This window comes from Chelonia mydas, chromosome 1 (genome assembly GCF_015237465.2).
Source record: "Chelonia mydas isolate rCheMyd1 chromosome 1, rCheMyd1.pri.v2, whole genome shotgun sequence".
Taxonomy (NCBI): domain Eukaryota; kingdom Metazoa; phylum Chordata; order Testudines; family Cheloniidae; genus Chelonia; species Chelonia mydas.
The window spans coordinates 324,064,113-324,086,494 of record NC_057849.1 but is presented as its reverse complement, the minus strand read 5'-3'; the positions used below and the strand labels follow the sequence as shown (position 1 = coordinate 324,086,494).

Genomic DNA, 22,382 nt, shown 5'->3' with positions numbered 1-22,382 from the left:
GGGGCATGGGCTCAGGAACTAGTGGGGTGACAGCCTTGAGCCAGGGGTTGAATGGGAGTGGGGATGTAAGGCCACATGGGGATGGGGGGGCCGCAGAGACCTCTGGGGATGAGGGCTTCGGGGACAGGGACAGATGTGTCTGAATGGGAGAGGCTTGGGGTCAGCCAGGTTCTGCATGGGGGAGGCTCCCCAACAATACCACCCGTACCCCTCAAAAAACCCCATTCCATACTTCTCAAACCCACATGCAACAACCCTCCAAGTTCACCCCAGGCTCCTTTCCTCTCTCTCAGCTCCTCTGCTACCCCTGACTCCCCCAAGCCTTTGCAGTGTTTCTGATGAGTGCAGGAAATACACAGTTCAATATTGTAATTTAAATGAATACAAAGTTCTGTATTAATATGCCTAGTAAGGAATCTATTTGTCCAAAAAAAAAAAAAAAATAATATTTTTTTTTTTAAACCAGAATCTTTGTTTTGGTTTGTATTCTTACAGACATACTTGCTGACAGGTATTTTGAAATAAATTAACAAAATAATTGAAACTGGCATAATTCTATCGTGTTACTTTGACAAATAAAATATGCAAAATCTTAAAATATTGTGCGCAGAATTTTTTGGTGCAGAATTTCCCCAGGAGTAAATCTTTGTGGGTTCATAATTATTGACACCATACCAGGCTTTTTAACCCCCTCAGAGGTCAGAGCTGAACCTGGTGTCACCGCACTTAAGGAACCATGCATTTCAAAGCCAGAAGGTTTAGCCACTAACGCTGCCTCAACAACATAGCAAGGAGGCAATTCTAATAGTCCTTTCTGGTGCTGAGGGTGATGCACACAGAGCAAGGAAAAAAGTTAATTATTTTCCATTAATATTAATATTCTTTATTAATAATTTAATAAAAAATTAAAATATTTTTGCTGCAGAATTTTTAAAGTTCTGCAGATTTTATTTGTGAAATAAATGTGGAGGCTCCAGCATAGCATTGGGGAGCATAGGCCACTGGTTGCACAAAGGTGGGAGATCACTGTGCAGCTCCCCCCAGGACACGGACTCAGCAGTGAGGCTGAACCAAACCCTGACACAACAACAAGTGCAAGAACTTGGCCTGCCCCAGAAACACCCCAGGGCCCTGCCCCTCTGTGCCAGGTGCATCAGGTGCAGGCGGGCAGGCTCAGCAAGACAGGACCGAAGTGGGAAGGGGATTAGTGTGGGGGGATCCAGGTGCGGGTTGAGAGGGTTCTGTGTGGGGCAATCTGGGTGCAGGCAGCCCCGTGGGGGATCCAGGTGCGGGGGGATCTGGATGCACAGGGGCTTGCTGGGGAGGGGTTCTGGGTGCAATGGAAATGGGACTCTGAGGGGGTCCAGGCGATGGTTGGGGTTCAGCAGGGGTGCGTGGAAGATGCAGGGGAGGGTCCAGATGCAGCTTGTTGGGGCTCAGTGGGGTGGGAATCCGGGTGGCTTGTTGGAGTGGTCCAGGTGCAGGGGGAGTGGAGCTCATCAGAGGAGGGATTCTGAGTGTGGGGCCCGGCGGCAGGGTCTGGATGCACAGGGGTTGGGCAGATGGGGGAGCAGCTCCCTGTACAGGGATCCCTCCCTTGCAGCTGAGGAATGCAGGAAACAGGGTGTTTGCAGAGCTTCCTTCAGCCAGGGGAGAAATCTGGGGATGGGTCTGACCTGGCCCTGGATGCCATGAAAGGGAAGAGGAAGTCCTGTCCTCCCCAGCCCAGCCGGGACTAGCAGCTGAGCCCGGTGCAGGATAGAAGCCACCAGCTAGGTCTTCCCCAGTCCTGCCTCCTACCCAACAGTGATTTACCTCTCTGCTGGCTGCCCTGGGCCCCTGAAATATACTGCTGGGGAGGGTTGCATGACTACTCTTGTGGCTTCCCTTTGCTTCCCCGTCAGCAAGTCATTTTTCTCCAGGAAAGCAAAGATCTGCGGTGAACATAAATTCTGTGCATGCGCACTGCTGCAGAATTCCCCCAGAAGTACATTAAGCAGAGGAAACAATGCTGGGCAAGAGGTGCATCTCTGGAACCCTGGTTTCTTTATCTTTGGTTCCAACATACCAGAACAAAGGAACTGCATCAGATCCTGAGCCAAGAAAAGAAAAAACACCTAATGCCTGATTAAATAAGTCAGCAGCACTGGAAATGATCTAGTTCAATAAATCCAATTCCAAGGACCTGGCAAGGTTCCTGACCCACCTATCACAGTTGTAAGGAAATGATGTAGTCTGTGTGCCATATCCCTTTTACAGATGCACCCTTCAAACACTCAGGGGCAGGAGATATGAAAACGCCAGTCCAAGCCTTCTGGCACATCAAGCATGGGTATGTGAAGAGGCCCCTTGAAGAAGTACCACATTTTAAAGTGGACTCACATGGAAACTAGTTTTGGAGATATTTTAGGCTGCATTCCATATTCAGCATATTGAATTCACATGAAATTCAAAGGAATTTTGAGGAAGATGCCAAAATTGAGATATGGCACACAGTTCACAATATAGTTAATTTAAGCTGATTTAAAACTTTTAGAGAAACCAACTCAAGCACTACAGTACTTATGTAGAACATTTATCAAAACATGAATAACTCCTTTACCAAGATAGATAAGAGCCAATACACATCAAATTATGTTTAAAAAAAATAAAAGTAGTGCAATTAAATCTAAGATTAGTTTTAGCTCCTTTATTATTTTTTTTAACCCTTTTGAAAAACAGACCACTAGAGAACTGCTGAAATTATGTGGTTCCACTTAGAAAAAGAAAAATAGTAAATGTTTTAGCTTGTATTTATAATTTGGAAGAATAAGCAAATTATAAGAATCTTCTACGATATATTTCAACCAGATGTTCATAGGGTAATCTAAAAATATACCGGCATAAGTGGACCAAATTCTGGCTGAAAAATCCAAGGCCAACAGCAGGAACCCAAGACAGATATTAGACCTTACTCTGCTTCACCTAGAAACCTCTGAAGAGACTGTTCTAGAAATCTTAAAGTAGCCACAGATGGGCATTCAACCCTGAAGCTCAGAGGCTTGACCTTTATGTTACACAGAAACTGCGTTCCATAACACATATGATTCATACTTTGCAAATGTATATGAAGTGAGGGTGGATGGGGCTAACAGCAGTCTGTATATAGATGGGTTTTATAGAGGCAGACAGCCATGTTAGGAGCCTTTTGGTATAGCTACATAACTTGACCTCTAATGTCAAAATAAACTGCTTTCAAATCATCATTTATTAAGTACCACAGAAGTACACTTTATACAGCATAGTTTAGCAGCAGAGAGATGACAGTCTGAAAGGATTTAAAATGCAAAAATAGGACACAAATAAAAAACTATACCTAATCTTGTTTTAAGCGGTTTCTTGAAGGTGGAGACTGAGGGGGGTTGGTATGTTAGTGAAGTAATATTAAGCAAGATATTTATGGGTGGAGGGAAGGTGTGTTTTTTTTTTTTTTTTTTTTTTTTTTTAAAGACATGCACCATACATTAAGGCTCAGAGTACATATATCAAGTCTAACACAACATAATTACATCTTGCAAAGGACAAAGACCATTGTCCACAAAACAACCAAATCACCAAATTTTCTCCCTACTTGAGAAAAATAGCACTTGGACCATCCTGAATGTCAGTAAGCTTGTGATTCATTAAATCTGAAGAGGGAGCAATCTCCAGAGCCAAAAACCCAACACCAGAAGTGTCCTGCCCCCACAACTCCCTCATGGCATTAAACACCTGAAGTTTTAGTTCAAGCACCTGGGCTGACCTCAGCTGATCACAAGGAGAAAGTTTCAGACAGCCAATAACCTAACCAGGGTGGATAAAAATCAGGTTTTTTTTTTTTTGATAAAATACTTTTTGCGGGGGGGTGGGGGGGGGAGGGAGAATCCTATCTAAAGATAGTTTTAATTAAGATCATCATAGCTCAAAGATATCTCATCATGGAATAGGGATTATAAATTCTAATTCCACAGTATGAAACAATATATTCATGTAATGTTTAAAAAAAGTTTTGTAAATGAGTTCCAATAGTTCATGGATTAGGGGACCCAATCTTATGGGGTTCCAGGGACTTGTGGATAGATTTAGTTTAATCTTTCTATCTACCCAATGGGACTCGGTATCTTCTAGACTGAACACTATTAGAGATGCTTAGTTTTGCAGTTCTCAAACTGTGGATTAGTGTCTCCAGAGATAACATATTTGTTAACAGCAAAAATAATAATAATAAATGATAATATTATACAGAGGTGAGAAATAACAGACTTCAACCCTATTATTCCTCTGCAAATTTGTGTACACAGAGTCAATCCCTTACCTCTCTCAAAAAGTGCAAAAAGTTTCAAAAAGTTCAATGAATTAGAAGATTGTTGGGGGTGGAATAGATCTGGACAAAGAAGAAGTCTGGAGATAAATGTGAGAAGGGAGTGACAGGCAGTAGAAACAAAAGTGAAACGGTTAAGAGCAGCATATTCCAGAAGTCTTGAGGTCTTCCTGAGTGTAGCCTTCATTGATTTGAGATCTACCATACTATTCTCACTAGAAGGAAAAACCTATAATGGCAGCAGGCTGTAAAAGAGACCCAGTTTGGAAATATTTTAATGAAGTTCCTCTACCTGTGGGTAAGATAGGCATGCGTGCAAAACGCAAACAGTGAACAAAAGAAATGCAAGGCCTGGTTGCCCAAAATAACGACATCATGAGAAGTCGTCTTTCTCAGGAAGAAGCTGCGTTGAAGATGATGAAAGGAACATGTCTGAACATGCAGGATCTTTGGGTTGGTAAACTTTTTTATTTCATACTTCTTTCTTAAGGACTGCTTGTCTTCCTTCTGGACTATTCTTGAATTCTCATGTTTGAGCAAAAAATGTAGTTGCTACTGTATGGTACTAGCATTTTAGATGCAGTTGTGATAAAAAATAAATAGTTGAAATAGGCAGATCTTCCTTTTACAGTTTCACCTTTAAAGTAGTACCCAGTGTCAGTGAAGGCAATGGAGTAATACTAAATGAGCAGTATGGCAATAATAATTAAATAACTGCATTGACTTATTTTGTTTAGGAGAATCCATCCTCAACATACAGGATTCTGAAGACTATCCACCTTCAAGATCACCATCATTTTCTATAGTTTCAGAGTTCTGCCAATGATAGCGTTTCAGTCACATCATGTATGTCACATAGCCACAGTATATCACCCGTAGCAAAGAGAAAAAAAAAAATCTCTATCATCCAGAAACAACCATAGGTAAGTTTTTGATAAGAACCAGCAGATTACAAAAAAAGAGGTAATTGATGAAAAAATTGCCCAGTTTGTTTATGCAACAAACTCTCCTTTCCGTATAATTAAGAACCCACACTTTATTAACATGGTTCAGTCATTAAGACCAGGATACAGTCCACCCAACAGTGCAGGTGTCACAGGCAAACTGCTGGATAAAGTGTATGAAAGAGAAATTGAGCAGTGTGTAGAAGCTCTAGAGGGTGAAATTATTAACCTGAGTCTTGATGGGTGGAGCAATGTCCACAATGATCCTGCTGTATTTGCTTGTGTGGCAACAGAAGAAGGAAATGTCTTCCTTCCAGAAACAATTGATACATCAGGAAATGCACACAGAGCAGAATACTTACAAGTAGCAGCAGTAAAAGCTATAACAAAGTGTGGAAAAAAAATTTAAAATGTCTAGTACGCAGGTTGGTCACAGACAATGCTGCAAATGTATCCAAGATGAGAAGAAATTTAGAAGAGAGTCCCAAGCTAATAACATATAGTTGTAGAGCTCATTTGATGCACCTCCTAGCCAAAGACTTCAGTGTTCCAGAAATAAAAGTTAAATGTTGTTGAAATCGCAAAATACTTCCGTAACAACCACTTTGCAGCAGCTGCTCTGAAAAAAAGTGGGAGGAACCAAGCTAACTCTCCCACAAGACATACGATGGAACTCAGTCGTGGACTGTTTTGAGCACTGTATCAAGAACTGGCCTAATCTGATGACAGTTTGTGAACAAAATCGTGAAAAAACAGATGGCACTGTCACAGCCCAAGTTCTCAACATTGGGCTTAAGAGAAATGTTGAACACATGCCGAGTATCCTGAAGCCTATTTCCGTAGCCTTGAACAAAATGCAGAGAAATAGCTGTTTATTTGCTGACACAGTTGAAATCTGGAAGGAACTGGGTGAGATCTTAAAAAGAAAAATATGCAATGACAGAGTTGAATTACAAGCATTAAAAAAACAAATGGGACAAGCACGGTCTCCAGCTCATTTTCTTGCAAATATTCTCAATACTCTGTACCAGGGTCAAACCTTAACTGCTGAAGCAGGGGAGTTGACTGTGATATGGGCATCCAGCAATCATCCCTCCATAATGCCAACTATAATAAACTTCAGAACTAAAGGGCGAACCATTCAAGAAATAAGTTTGCTGAGGATGTTTTAAAGAAAGTCACACAGTGAACTGGAGGAAGTCACTTAAGCACTTGAATTCAGAGACTGTTCAAGGGATAATCTCACTTAACAGCAGTAGCTTCTTCTGCCGGTGTAGAAAGAATATTTTCTTCCTTTGGACTAATTCATTCTAAATTGAGAAATCGTTTGGGACCTGAAAAAGCAGGAAAGCTTTTTTTCTCTTCCAGATTAAGAACCCACACTTTACAGGAACAAACAGGAAAATGGTGAAGATGACTGAGTTAGCTGCAGAAGCCAGTATTTTAAGTTTCTCATGTTGACCTGACTGACATAGTCAAATTTAATTTTTGTTTTTTTAAAAAATATATTTCATTTAACTATTTTAGTTAACAATTTTAACAAAAACAAACCTGATTTTAAAAAACTTGAATGTTCAACTAAATTCAAAAATGCATATGCTTGTTTTGTTAAAATATTGTATGTTTGCTGTTGAAGAAAAAAAATCCAGAATACATAAGGTTGTTATAGTTAAATAAAACAATTTAAATGTCTGTCTGGTGATGTTCTCCTCCTAATACAACATGGCAAGAAAAGCCTCCAAATATTAATGATTATCCTGTTGAACTGGAGACTGTTCACATCCTAGTGACTTCATAAATATCTGCTTCAGTTACCTTTGGTAAATGAAATACCCAAACAATTATTCATTTTCTGATATAGCTGTAAAAGCTAATCTGAAAAGTTTTCAAAATAAATCACTTTAAAAATCTATAGTGTGCATCTTCTAAAAATGAAACCTACTTCTGAGTTGCAAAGAATATGTATTAAGGTTATAACAGCCAACAAGAACGCACTTTTATGTAGCAATCCATGATTAAATAGAGTCTTCTTGACTAGTGATTTAAATCAATTTGATTTAAATCAAATCCACCCTGAACCTAACCATACTTAAAAGACCATCACAGTGAATTACACCTGAAAGACAGCACGGTTGCTGAAAACCTAGTATGTTTATTGACTACCATCACCTAGCAAGCAGGAAATACCATCTGCTGCTTTCAAGTAGTCTTTAACTATAGCCCCATGTAGAGCATATTGTCAAACCAAGGTGACAGACTGATTGCTGTGGCATGGTCTAGATTTCTAAGGAATACGTTGTAGATGCCTAACCAGGCAGATAGAAAAAACCGAGCACCCTCACAGTAAGGACTGGTGAAGAAAAGATAGAGGTCATCCCCCTATTGGTAGCCCCATCAACCAAAATAGTCTTGCAGTCTTCCACAGTGGCCTTGCATACATGAGGATCAGGAAAGATGAAGCCTCATGGAACTGTACAACAGGCACTTGAGAGCCCGTAAGCAACAGGCCCAAGCCTCTGAGAACAATGAAAATCATATGACCCACACTGGATGGGTCCACAAGCAAATCAACAGAATCTGAAGTCAACAGTATCAAAGGCAGCTGACAAATATTAATAAAATTAAACATGGCTACCTGACCAGCATCCTTTGCTAGAATGAAGTCAACCACAGAGACCAGAGCAATCTCAATGCTATGCCCAGTCCAAAACACAAAATGAAAAGAATCAAGGATATCCAAGGATTCCAAATGGCATGGAGGTACAATTTTCTCAAGTCTCTCCTTCTCAACAACAACAAAAAAAAGTGGATTAGAAGCAGGGCAATAGTTGGTGACATTGTCAAGCAATATATTGAATAAGGGCTGATCACAATGTAAAGTACATTTCTACACTGAAAAGAGACCTCCAAAAAAAAAAAAAAAAGAAAGAAAGAAAAAGAGAGAACAGGCTGTCTGGGTGGAAGCCGGTACTGCTTCGTAAGATTGTCTCGAGTAGCCAGTCACTGAGATACAGGAAGACTAAAATCTCCTCTCGATGAAGGTAAGCAGCTACTATCACTAGAACCTTTGAGAATACTCAGTATTGAAAATGATCCCGGCCCATGGTAAATCTAACTTGTTTCCTGGGGGGTGGAGAGGGGAAGAGCACGCGGATAATTGGAGCCCTGTAAGTTAAGGGTGAAAACCAATCTCTTCTAGAGAAGGAATTATAGCTTCCAGAGTCACCGCCTTGAACTTCTGAGACTTTACAAATTTATTCATTTGTCTTAGATCTAAGATGAGTCATCTACCATCCTTCTTTGCAGGAAGAAAATACTTTAATAAAACCCCCACCCTCTCTGAAGAGATGCGACTGGCTCTACTGCTCCTAAGCAAAGGTCAGTGTGCCCTTCTTGATCATGAGAGGAACCCCGCAGAAGGAAGAAAGAGAGGGACATAAAGTGGATGGTGTAGCCCGATGTTATCCGCCTCTATGACTTGTCTGTTGTTGTAATTTGTCACTAAGCCTGTTGGAAATGGGAAAGGCACTCTCCAAAGGCGAGGAGATGGGTGAATGGTTGCAGCATGTCAGTTAGAGGTGCATAAAGAATCAAACCCCCACAAACCATCAAACTTGTTTCAATGATGACTGGCCGAGTTGCGCTCTCTCTCTAGAATGTGTGTTTTTTCCCAGCGGGTTCAGTGGCTATGAAATACAGACAACTAGGCAGGGCATGTCCTCTGGGCAATTTGAGACCTACTAAATCTCTTTTTGTTCGTAGGAAAGTATATACCCAGAGATCTTAACATTGCCCGGAAGTCAGTGTATGCAGGTTATCCATGGTTCATGAGTAAGGCTGTGAGTCTGTCACAGAGGTCACTGATTCCGTGACTTTTTTTGACTTTTGCAGCAGTTGGTGCTGGCTCAGGGCCTGCCTGAGTCGGGCAGCCACTGGGCCAGCAGTAGCAGTTTGGGCGTGTGGGAGGGGGCTCATAGCTAGGGGCAGGGGGTTGGAGGGTGCCTATTTTTAAGAAGGGCGGGGAAGTGATCTGGGAAACAACAAGTCTGTTAGTTTAAAATCAGTTGTATGCAAGGTCTTAGAACAAAATTTTGAAAGGAAGTAGTTAAGGACAGAGGTAAAAGGTAATTGGGATAAAATACAACATGGTCTTACAAAAAGTAATCTTGCCAGACCAACCTGATCTTTCTTTGAGAAGATATCATTTAAAAAAAAAACAAAAAAAAACCAGCTAACGGAAATGCAGTGGATCTAATCTACCTGGATTTCAGTAAGGCATCTGATACACTTCCACATGGGAAATTAGATAAATTGGAGAAGATGGGGAAATTATTCTTAGATAGAGATTACTACTCCCTACCCCAATTTACTCCTTTTAAAGATGTTTGATTTGACTTCCACCTTCGATGTAGTAATCTCTACTTCCATATCCTCATTTCCATCAGCCACCCTGGCACTACTCCTAAACTCATTACCCTTATTAAAAACTGAGGCTAAGTATTTGTTTAGGTGTTGGCCATGCCTAGATTATCTTTAATCTCCACCCCATCCTCAGTGCTTAGCAGTCAGACTTCTTTTCTTGTTTTCTTTTTATTTATATGGCTATAGAACCTTTTACTATGGGTTATAAATTTCTTTCAAGGTCCAACTTCTGAAGTTAAAAAAAGAAAAGAAATTGCACAAGGAGAACACGTGAATCTACCCATCTATTATGGGTACCTATATGGCCCCAATCCCCTCAATCTTCTTAGTGCCATATAATCCTTAAAGCATTTATCCTCTCAATACCCCTGTGGGGTAGAGGTGGGAAACTGAGGCAGAGACTAAGTCATTTGTCCAGTTTCAGACAGGAAGTCTGAGGCAGAGCAAGGAATTGAACCTGGGTGTCACAGTGCAGACTAGCACTTTAATTACTGGACCAATCGTTCCTCAGGGGGCTGGAGGGGGCACTAAAAGGGACTATTTTTGCATATTTCAAAAAAAGTTATGTAAAATGTGGCATATTCAAGATGCACAAACACCATGGCTATAGACGTTTGGGAGCAGCTGCATAATACACTTGCACGTTCACCACTTTTGAAGAATGCAGGAGTTTCAAATTCATGTTGATACAGGCTTTACTATATTTAACATTCTCTTTTATATAATATCTAAACACTACACCTACCACTGAAATGCAATCAACTCAAACAAGAAATGACTGTTTAACAGCATACTCTGCTGTTAGATCAACACAAAGAATCCCATTACAAGGGAATCTTCCTTCCCATCCCCACCCCAAGATACAAACCAAGCAATATCTACTGAATTAACTCAGAATGAAATAAGAAATGCATAGTCCCTCTCCAAGTCATTTTATTTCAAGGGGTGGGGGAGAGGGAAGGGAAGAGATGGGTGTGGGCTTTGTTTGGTTTGTTTGGTTTTTTTAAGATAGGGAATGGGTAATTCTCATTTATACCACAAACAGCCTTTAGAATTTATTAATACTGGAAAATGTGGTAATTATCTACTAACCAGATATCTTGCTGGCATCAACAATTTTCTAATTTTGTCTCTCAGCAACGTAAAATCTGAGGGAACGACAATCCTGTTCAGAATTACGTAATTGAGCACAAGGTCTATTGGGGGCTTTCTATACATATAGTGTTTTAAAAGGAATGATCATAAAACAAGCCAGTCAGATTGGCAGATTATTCCCAGTCTTGGAAGCATAATACATGCAAAACAAATGGTAGCAGCAACATTTTGAATATAGTATCCCATAGCCTATGAAGACGCAAGAGAGGTTTAACCGGTCTGGAAGCAACAAGCTTTAGGACCTTGTAGCACGTCAGAAGGCTGTATCTGCTTTGCATTAATTTTCCAGATGGTAACCCACATCAGTAGTCAATCACAGATTACATTTTAAGTGTTTTTCCTCTGCCTCCTCCCTTTGATTTAAGGAGAATTGTCATAAGGCAAAATATTTACAAATTACTGTTAAAGGACAGTCAATCTTGTTAACACCAAGTGTGTTACACTCAGGAAAAAATTAAGAAGAGTGAATGTAGAATATTGGTCTTAATCTGCCCCTCCTCATTTTACTACTAATATTTTTTAAAAGTGAAATCTCAAGTATCCATTTGAGATCCATTTATTTGGTTATGTAGATACAGAGGAATGTTTAACAGTTTAAGAACACTACTTCATAGGCTGTGACACACCTACATATGTGAAGTGCAGGCAAATACACAAGAGCAGGCCTCTTAGACTTGTGTGCAAACAAAACAGCATTTTTGGAATACAGAAAGTTATTTTCTTCTTATTCAAAGAGATTTGGCTAGTGTCCCTTTAAGCAGGGAAGAAAAGAACCTGGAATTGGAAACATTATTCCAGAAATCTCCTTGCCAGTGGAGAGAAGGAAGTTTTCCCTTGTGAATGATAAAGAAGAAAGACTCCCTTAAATTCTTCAGAAATGTAAGTTTTCATCTAAAAAGATATAAGGGTCTACTCTTCATGGTTCCAAAGAAGGCCTTCTAAACATATACAAATGCAGTTTTTGTTTTCTAAATATGCAGGAAACAGCCTGAAGAGAGATATGAATTTACAAATTTAAGGCCCCAAACCCAGCCTGAGCACTAGGGAGTTCTGCCAGGGATTGGAAGAGGAGGAAAACAGGACATTGCATCAGTACAGCAAACAAGGCCACCAACTCCAGTTTTAGGGCTAAGGACTATGCCACTTGTGTCTTAACTATGTGCAGAAGAATGGTCAATTATTCTGTACAGCAGCAATCAACCTCAGCCAAAGTTTCTGCAGCACAACAACATGCAGAGCTGGATTCTAGTGTGCATCTCTATATATGCTCACCATGTCCTGTCCCCTCACATCTTGCTCCACAAAACAAAACCTGTAAGAACATTCTGTGGGAACAAAATAGGAACAGGATTTGCCCTCAAGAGAAGTATATACTCTCTCAATTCTTCTCAGCAAATGAAGCTTCTCTCAGTTTTAGTTTTATATTTCAAAACTAAATTTCTGTATGTCTGGAACTTCCAAGATAATTCCACCATCTCCCAGACTGCCCTCACACTTCATGTGCACTTAATTGTTCACTAATGCTCAATCTAATGAGATACTGGATAACTTATAAGAAAGCTGATCAGAAGCTTCCGGAAAGTTAATGATAGCTGAGAAAGTTCCTCCTATGTTCTGAAAGTGAAATAAGACTACCAATTTCTACTTCACTGAAGAAAGAAAAGGGGATTGAGGAAGTGTTTAATGAAGCATCATATAGAATATGAAGGAAATGAAAGCAAACCAAATAAAGAGAAAGGGTTAAATTAAAAAAAAAAAAGAGGCAAGCTCTCAATTCCACTACATGTGAAAAAGATAAAAATATATTTTCCTGAAGTCAGTGGGGAAGTCTGAACGCTAAGCGGGATCTACAGCAGATGTAAAGTGAAGTAATGCAACTCTGGCAATTTCCATTTTTCTATTTCTGTTGGGGAAACCCACTAAAAAAGGTTAAGCCTACCAAAAATTCTGAGAGAGCTGGAACAGCAGAAGTAAGGAATGAACTACTGCCGCATGACCCAGGAAGTGCTGAGGAAGGACTCCACCTACCCTGCCAGGACAGCAGAAGCAGACAGACAGTCTCTTTCCACTACAAAAACAGAGTTGGTTCTTGAATTAGGATCCATTAGAAGACAGCAGGTAAATAGTTTCCTTATAACGCTTTGCCAATTTGTAGCAAAAAAGAAAAATTACCTCACTGGACTCCCTTAACAATGATTTAGTTACTGTTCAGAATTATAGTGAAGGTACCTTACCTATCAAAAGTTTACCTAAATTTCTAATAAGAGAAATTTTAATATGTCAGCCCTGTCATGCTTAATTAAGGCAACAGAGGGCTGGTAGAACCCTAAACTTTAATTTAAAACATTATTTTCTAGCCCTTTTCCTCAAAGGCTGACAGAATGTAACCCAGTCATTAAGAGGGGCACTACTGGAATTTTTTTCTTCATAAAGAGACTTCAGAACTTTGTAAATGAGAGCTTCACATGTTGAGAACCAAGAGGCCACCTAAAACTTGTTGGAGGTTCTTCCCTCCTGTGGGCTTAAAGAAAACTTTAAAAAAAAAAATCCAACCCCTCATAGCATGTACACATAGTGCACATACTGCCAGAGGCCTGGTCATCCTGTGTATTTTATAGTTCTGTTGCTGCTCCTTGGCTTTGCTCTGGCATGGAGATTTGTCCTAGGAGTGACCCATTTCCTTCATTTAGTAAACCTTAGCATTCCAGTGACCATTGGAGAGATGAGACTGAATGTGCTCTCTCTCCCCATGGCAAAATTAAGTCCAAGGACTTCTTTATGGGACCATGTGGAAGCATGGGGAACTACAACTGCCTCACACCTTGCAATGAGTCTGAGTCACAAAGAGACAACATGGGCATACGCCAGAAGAACAGACTTGAGGGTGGGGACAGGAGGCAAAGACACAGGATATCTTACCTAGGGGATCCTGACTCTAGAGCTGTGGAGTGTGCATAATTAACCAGACAGGTGAGTTCAGCAGTGACCAACTGCAGCATGGATAGCCATAGAAAAACTAACTGAATTGAAGTATTTATATCAGAATGTCAACTCATCCACATGGAGCTTGCACCAATGAATTCCAACAAAACTGAGTTAAGTCAATTCTGAAGTAGCTTAATAATTTAGTTAGCAAGATAAGCAGACAGAAGCTCAGCTGTGTGCGGACACAAGGCAGATTGTGCTGGAAAAAGAAAAGTGCAACTTCCTTGTGTGCACAAGTCTCAAAAAAAGGAACAGTGTCGATCCACCTCCTTGTTCTCACTTGTCTCCCCCTCAAGGCCTACAGACACAGGGATCCCCTTCCTATGACATTAGGAGATCTGTAGAAGGAAAGGGAGCCTCTTGGAGGGTAAAGAAATCATTTTCTTTTCTGTGGATTTAAGAACCACCCCCCACACACTAGGTTCATCAGCCAACACACACCCCCAGCCAGAAGCTGCTCCCTCAACGTACGCCTACACTGCAATGAAAAACCTGCAGCTGGCCCCTATCAGCTGACTCAGTCTGCAACGCTGTTCCATTGTGGTGTAGACTTCTGGCCTCAGGCTAGAGCCCAGGCGCTAGGATCCTGCAAGGCAGGAGGGTCGAGAGCTCAGGCTGAAGTCGGAATATGTAAACACTAGAAGATGTAAACCAATCTGTGTATTAAAGTGCCTTTCAGATGCTTCCTTTTATGGTGGGTAAAAATTAGCTTTCAGTCTAAAGTGTCATCTTAATGTTAATGATTTAAAACCACCATTCATAAACTCTCTCACATGTCAGAGAAGATACCAGTGGGCCTCTAATGTTAACTTGCCCAAAAAACAAACTGTGCATTTCACATTTTCAAAATGAGTATTTGTATTATGCCAGCTTAAACCTGAAATGCTTAGGTCTTTAAGCTATGGTGTTAATCGTCATCAGGCAATTTGCAAAGGTAGTTAGGGTCAACAGTTTGAACTACCTGGTGCATTTGACAGCATACTAACAAGACACGAGTACCCGCACACAACAAAAGTTTTTGGTCATTGCTTTGCTTTTGCAGGGCAATCAGGTATCAGAAGGAAAAAAGTGTTTTATGCATTTCACCTGCTGTTTTTGAAGAGTTCAGATACCATTTTCTATTCTAAGGTTAAAAGAATTAATAAAGAACAAAACAAATATACTCCCACTTTTATTCACCCTATTAACCCACCAAATAGGTTAGTGTAACATAATATGGTCAATGCTAGTAGAACAGAAGACCAGGACTCATTTTACATTCTCATTTTATAGTCCCTTACTCTGCTGCCTCAAATATCTCCAATTTTATGCGACAGTCTTGAACAAACTAATATGCAATTTAACAGTTCTTTCAATACGAGGATCTCAAAGAGGTTCACCAAAAAAATAATAAACAAACAACATCAATGAATTAAGCCTCATACCTCAAGGTGCTAAGGAAATATTACTCCCATTTCAAGAATGAGGAAAGAGATTAAAAGATTTGCCCAAGATAACAAAGTCTCTTGTATATCGGGATATAGAATCTAAATCTCCCAATTCCCAGACCTGTGATTTAGCCACATCACAATCCATCTCCTTAAAATACACTCTTTTGCTGCATATTCACATTGTCAGTCTTGTTATTACTGACCAAGACTTGTTAATAATGACCTTTGTGTTTGGAAATTGATATGCTTATATAGTGACACACAACTTTATATATATATAAATAAATAATGCAGGGCCAGTATATCTTAAATATGTAAATCGTTTAAAATGTTTAACAGCTATAATCAGTATCACTAAGGGTATGGTACAGGCCCCAGCTGCCTTAAAAAACAAAGAAATATCCAAAGCGTAAAACCATATCACATCACTTACTGTCACCTTGTGATCTGCTCTTCCTACCTCCTAAGGATGAAATGGAGGGAGTGTGAAGGGAAATTCAATTGAGAACTAATGTATGTCACTTGCACAGTAAGCAAACATTTCATATAATAGGTTACCAAAACAAATAAAATTTTAAAAAATGCACTAATAGCAGCCAGGGTCACAGGGAAACAGAAAGCAGTAGAAAGTTGTCTCTTCTCTAATACACAACATTCAGAAGAAAAGGTAGGCTGCTTTTCTTAACTGTAGAAGGAAGTCTACCGTAAATCTGAATAAAGCTACAGAAAAACGCATATGCCTTCTGAAGGTAACCTTTTCTGCTACAGGTCTCAATTTTTTTAAATGAAAGGCAGTTGCATCATTTTGACATCTTGTTTATGTTTGATAGCATGGCATTCTGCTGAAGAATCCTGTGCTCTTTAGCTACTACAAGATTTTCTGAATGAGAATCGAGTCATGCTTGGTCATGGAATTTGATCTAAATTTTATCTCTATACCTGTTATATTGCTTTAGGATGATGGTAAGTTTTCAGTTTTGTTCAGAAGAACCTGAGGATGGTCATTGTATGCTTTTACACAGCAACGGATTACTTAGCACAGGGTACATGACATAACTCTCATCCTGGGATTCTGCACCAAAAAAAAAAAAAAATCTGTGCACAGTATTCTAAAATTCTGCAAAATTATGCATACTTTATTTATCAAAGTAACACTATATAATCATACCAGTTTCACTTATTTTGGTAGTTTATTTCAAAATACCTGTCACCAACTATATCTGTAACAAAAACAAAAAACAATATTTCCCCAGAGTAGAGAGTTAAATAAACTCCTATGACAACCCAGTTTCTGTTCCTCTACCCCATCTCCCACCAGAGCCCAGCCGCTGGCCCTGCTGACCCAGACACCTGTGACCCCCTCCCCCACAAAGCCCAGCTCGGGGGGGGCCATCTTCCTGAGCCCAGGAATCCAGAGGGAGAAAACCTGGGTCCCAGGCTTGTGCAGAGTTTCCTGCAAGCCACCTTCTTCCTTCAGAGTCTGCTGGGAACTGCAGCTCCTCAGAACCTTCAGCTCCTCCTGCCCCTCCCCCCCAGCAGTATCATTTATTTGGGGGTTGGGAAAACTGGACTCTCCAGTGGCAGCCAGCAGCTCTGCAGCACCAACTCTGTGGTGGGGGGAAAGGAAATTCTGCATTGCGCAGTGGCACAGATTTCCCCCAGAAGTACATACTCAGATTGTGTGGAATCTAAGCTCTTCTTTAAAAAAGGTTCTCACTCTCATGGCTGCAGAGAACCTCCCAAAGGATAAACAGAGTTTAAATCAAAGTTATGATGTTCAAGTGTCAACATTAAAGACCATCATGGTGATGGCACTGCCAAGTCAACATAAACCAATCATTCTGGTGGACGGAACAGGTTAGGACGGAGAAAAGCCCTCAAGGAGCAGGAACTGGGAGCTGCTGCAGAAAAGAAAATACAGAAATAAGAGTTTAGATATTACATAAATACTCTATTGTCCCCTTGATCTCTGTGGGAATTGCCTACTATCATTAGTGTCATTGTGGAAGGAGGGAAGTATGCCATTTTGAATTTATACCTGGTCTCTCAGACCATAATAAAACATGGGATTTGTCCCTCTCACCCAAATTAGCTTCACATCCTTAGTCTACAAGATTTAATTTCCTTTGCATTACTCAGGAAGAGAAGGTTCCTCAGTAATGAGCCCACTTACCAAAAGGAAGATACCCAGTAAGTGAACAAAAATCATCAGCCCTGACCGATTAAAGATCTAAGTACAATCATTTGAAACACAAGGAGAACCCCCCCCACACACACTTCCTTTCTCCCCTCCAAATCATTATTTATTCTCTAACCATCATACAACAAAACATTAGGACTATGGAGATGCCACTGTCAGACAGGGGAGAATGATTTACAAAGACAACTTTTCTTGACAATTGCAACAAGGCGAAGAGTTTCTGAACATTCCCCTAAACTCATGCCAATTATAAATACATTTCAGAAGCAAGTCTTCCAATCTTTAAGACATTTAGATCTTTAGTATTACACTAAATTACATTAATAATATTTTTATAAAAACAAAGCCCCAATACTCTATTTGTCGGTTTCTCAGCCAGCTGCTATTTCTCATTTCAGCAACACAATGGCTGAAAGCAGAGTTCAGTAACATTAACAAAAAGACTGGATGATACACAGACCTGTTTAAAAAATGCTATTTCCCTGCCAGTTCAGGATTATTCCCTAAGGTACATTTACTAGTCAGTGCCTTTTCCAACCTAATTTTAAGCATCTAAAAACAGGACCATCACAGTGTGTCTCGGAAGACTGTTTCCGCAGCCTACTATGTATGTCAGGAATTTATTATATACAGCAGTGGTTCTCAACTAGAAGTACGCATACCCTTGAGGGTACATAGAGGTCTTCCAGGGCGTACGTCAACTCATCTAGCTATTTGCTAGTTTTATAATAGGCTACATAAAAAGCGTTAGCCAAGTCAATACAAACTAAAATTTCATACAATGGCTTGTTTATACTGTTCTATATACACTATACACTGAAATGTAAGTACAATATTTATATTCCAATTGATTTTATAATTATATGCTAAAAATGTAACCTATTTTTTAGTAGTAGAGTGCTGTGATACTTTTGTATTTTTATGTCTGATTTTATAAGCAAGTAGTTTTTAAGTGAGATGAAACCTGGGGTACACAAGACAAATCAGACTCCTGAAAGGGTAGAGTAGTCTGGAAATGTTGGGAACCACTAGTATACAGGTCACATTTTCCCTTTTTAAAATTTAGTTTCATGATTCCTAGTTAGACTAGCAATTTGCTATGACACACAGAAAACACAATACTTGTAAAGCATGGTAGACATCCCACCAGGCGGTGTTTATCCCCATCCTTAAAACACCAAAATCAGGGCTTGAAGAATATACCTCTGCCACTATATCATTCCCCCTCAGTCTCTTCTGGGATCTCCTCTCCCTTGAATAATTCCAATACGTACCTCTGTTAATACTCAGAGCTTTCCTCAAGCAAAATGTGAAATTTATTGTTTCAATTCTGCCCACCATGTTCTGAATACTAACAATGAAAAAGTGACCAACCTTGTAAATTTCATGATGCTGCTCATCATTTTCCCAGCAGTAAAAGCAGGGGAAATGTCTGGCTGCAGATTCAGGATGATGACGCTGCTTCAGCTTATATTAATTGACATTTAGAAAGTTATAATTACAGCCAATAGAGCAAGATTGGAGGGGGGGGGGGAAAAACCACACAGTGCTATGGAAAATTTATGTATTGTGGCCCTCATTTGCTTTGAAAAGTTTTATCGATTAGGGTGCATGGATTTTTCAAGCAATAATGAAAGGTTAGGACAAATGTTCACAAGGCTTTACAGCTAAAATCTCAAGTACTTTTGCCTGTCCATATACCATCTCTATTTGTCATTTCCCAGAAAAAAGCTTGTTGTTGTGGCACCTCTAATAAAGAGCCAACCACTATTTTCAAGGGGGCCCAGCTTCACCTGACAATAATTTTTATCAGACAGTATCTTTTAAAGACTTAGAGACATTTTATCTTGCTATTGTAACATTGTTTCAATAAATGCATTTATATGTTTGTGACACACTGAGACCATATAATACCACTCTGAACAAACAGAGATTTTTTCCAAAACTGCATAGCTCTTAGTACCCATTTTCCTAGCAGGCAGGAGGATTTCATCCCTATTAGACAGATATATGGAGAATTACCTTTAAAAAAAAAAAAAAAAAAAAGTATTTTTGGTGAGACTATGAAGGTATTTTCTTCCCCAAATTAGTCTTAAGTATTTTACTTGTTCAACTATTGTGTCTCTGGCTTGTCAATTTAAATACTAGAAATGTCTAGTGTTTAAGACCCCAATTCCAAAGACCTACGCACATGCTTAACTTTAAGCTTGTGAATAATATATAGAACTATTCACAACGCTAAGCATGTCCTTAAAGTCTTTACAGAATCATGGTCTAATATCAATGACTAAAGATATTAATAGAAAGAGCCTAATTTTTAAAACAACAGCTATACGTTTTAACTAAAATGGCCACTAGCCTAAGATAGTTCTAAGCATCAGGAATTTTTCTTCTCATCGCACATGGGAAGTGAAGCTTGTAGACACAAAAGATGTGTGATGATTTTGGTCAAATATAAAAAGCCAACACATTATCTACATCTGCTCCAGAAGAAAGTTCAAGCTCTCTGTAGTTATGTTCACCCACTTAATTCAGCCCAAAACACCCTCTCCCAAGTACTTCTCAGAAGTTTTACCCTGATGATCCTCTGGAAAGGATTTTGAAGAGGCATTCAGATGGGGTGTTCAATGGCCACCTTTCTAGAGTCTAGAAGCATGTTGTTCTCTGCCACTGCATGACACAACCCATAAAAAATTAATGGGGTGGGGGGGAAGAGAGAGAGAGAGAACCACACCAGGGTCTCATGTCTATTACAGGAAAGCATTTGCAGCTTACACCTTCTCAGAATATTCATTATTTCCACACCAATGGCAAGAAGAGTTTCATTTGATGAACTGAATCAGACCACTAGCCATCCTTATTTCCCTAATAGGTATGAAAACCCAAGGCCTCTGGCAGCTTCCAGCTGACGCCATCGCTAATTCCACACCCCCTTTTTTGACAGGATCCGCCAGACTGAGCTGTTGCTGCCGCCTTCTCTACGAAGCCTACACCAGAGCTCCAAGCCCAAGGTATCCCCGGCCCCTTCCGCTGTCGGGGGTGGCCGCGGGCATACTCCCTCAGAGACACCGTTAACAAGCCAACGTATTGACTGGGGGAGGGGAGGGGGGGAGAGGCAGCCATTCCGATCAAAGAGTAACTCAACATTACAACCATTTCCTGCTCCCCGCGCAGCAGCTTCAGGGAGACCCAAAGCCCGAGAAACCCCCACCTGCCAGCCACGCCCTCCCTCCCCGCCGCGGTGCAGTCCCCTCCCTGTCCCCCTCCAGGCCCTGCCACATCCTCCCTTGGATTGCTCCCCCACCCCTCCCATCACCGCCTCCTCAGTCACCCTCCCTCCACGGCCTCCACTGAAACCGGCGGCTTCTCAGGTGTCCCGGCCGGGCGGCGGGGGAGGATTGAGGGGTCCCGTCACGCTGCGCCACGGAGCGCAGCCCCGGACACCCACCTTTCTGCAACAGCAGCTTCACCTCGCCGTTCTCCTCCCGGCCGGCCGCGCTCAGGCCGCCTCCCGCCGCCAGGGCCCCGTGCTTCCTCTTCTCCTTGTCCCGCTTCTCCTTGGGCCTCTTGGGTTTGCTGGTGCTGCCGCTGCCACCCCCATCGGCGGCCGGGTCCAGGCGATGCCTGTGGTGGCGGTGCTGGTGCTGCGGGTGGGAGGGGGCCGGCAGCAACACGGCGGGCGGCAACAGCTTGCCGTGCAGTTGAGAGGGGAAAGCGAAGCCTCCCCCGCCCCCAGGTGGGCCGGCAGGGAGCGCCGCGAAGCCCCAGGCGGTGGGGCCGCCGTAGCCCGACGCTGGCGGTGGTGGCGGCTGCCTATTACTCCCGCCGCCACCGCCCCCTTCGCCGTTGACGCGCTTGGGGCCCTTCAGGCCCTTCTCGTCAGCTCCCTTCACCCTCTTGGCGGCCGGCTGGGGCCCCCGTGAAGCCTTGGCGGCCGGAGGCGGCCTAGCGCCGAACGACTCCTGGTCCGGCGGCGCCGCGCCGCGAACGGGACTGGAAGACTCCGCCATTTTGGGCTCCTGCTTCTATTTACTCTCCGCTCGGATCAACCGATCGCACCGGGAGGGGCGGGGAGCAGGGCCGCGGCGCCATGGCCTCGCCCAATGGGAGGGGGAGGCGCCGGAGAGACAAGGCGCCCAGCCAATCGCAGGGGAGAGGAGCGAGCTCCGAGGCGGAGAGGGAAGGCGGGCTCGGGTGAGTGCGCAGTTGGTGGGTGAGGGGTGGCAGGGCTGCTGTCACGGACAGCTCAGCTGCTCGCGGGGCGGAGACACTTGAAGCGGGAGTCGGCAGGAAGGGGAGGCTGAGGGGAGCGAGCGACCGCGCGGCAGCCTGAGGGGCAGGCCGGGCGCGGGAGGTGGCTGGGGCATGGAGCACAGCGGCTCCTCTCTGAGGCAAGGCTGGGGCCCCTAGCGCACCACCGACGCCTGCCTTGGGTGCATCCAGCATGCACGCAAGTGGTGGGAGGCTGGCGGCAGCGTCCCAGGGCAGACCCTGCGCAGCAGCATGGGAGGAATATCTCATGGGGGTCAGCACGGGGCGGGGATGAAGAGACTGTTTCAAGCGGGGCAGATTATGCCACGTGAGAGGGGTGCGTAGTAACCTGGATCTTCACATGGCCCAGCTCCAGCCGGGGTGCAGCATCGGGGGCCACTCCACGGAGCTCCCAGAAGCAGCTGCATGGACCCGCTCTGGCTCCTATGCGCTCTAATGCGCCCCTCCAGCACTCCAGTGGGCGCTGCAGGGGTGGTGACTGCGGACAGGGTAGCATGCAGAGCCGCCTGGCTGCGCCTCTGTATAGGAGCTGGAGAAGGGACATGCCGCTGCTTCCGGGAGCCACTTGAGGTAAGCGCTGAGGCCAGGTGCCTCTCCCCATGCTCCGGCCCCAGCCCTAATCCCCCGCCCAACCT

At 42.4% G+C, this 22,382-nt stretch overlaps 1 protein-coding gene across 5 annotated transcripts in view; it reads right to left on the bottom strand.

Moving 5' to 3' along the window:
• The window catches only part of RSBN1L (round spermatid basic protein 1 like), a 102,918-nt gene extending 81,347 nt beyond the window's left edge, over positions 1 to 21,571 (bottom strand). For 3 of the 5 annotated variants that reach the window (XM_037889220.2, XM_037889221.2, XM_037889222.2), the window contains exon 1: positions 20,924 to 21,568. In XM_037889220.2, coding sequence (XP_037745148.1) covers positions 20,924 to 21,485 — 562 coding nt within the window. In that variant the 5' untranslated portion in view covers positions 21,486 to 21,568. Of the gene's footprint in view, positions 1 to 20,923 lie in introns of all 5 variants that reach the window. The other 2 variants (XM_037889218.2, XM_037889219.2) reach the window with 2 other exon arrangements.
• Positions 21,572 to 22,382: the final 811 nt, after the last annotated feature.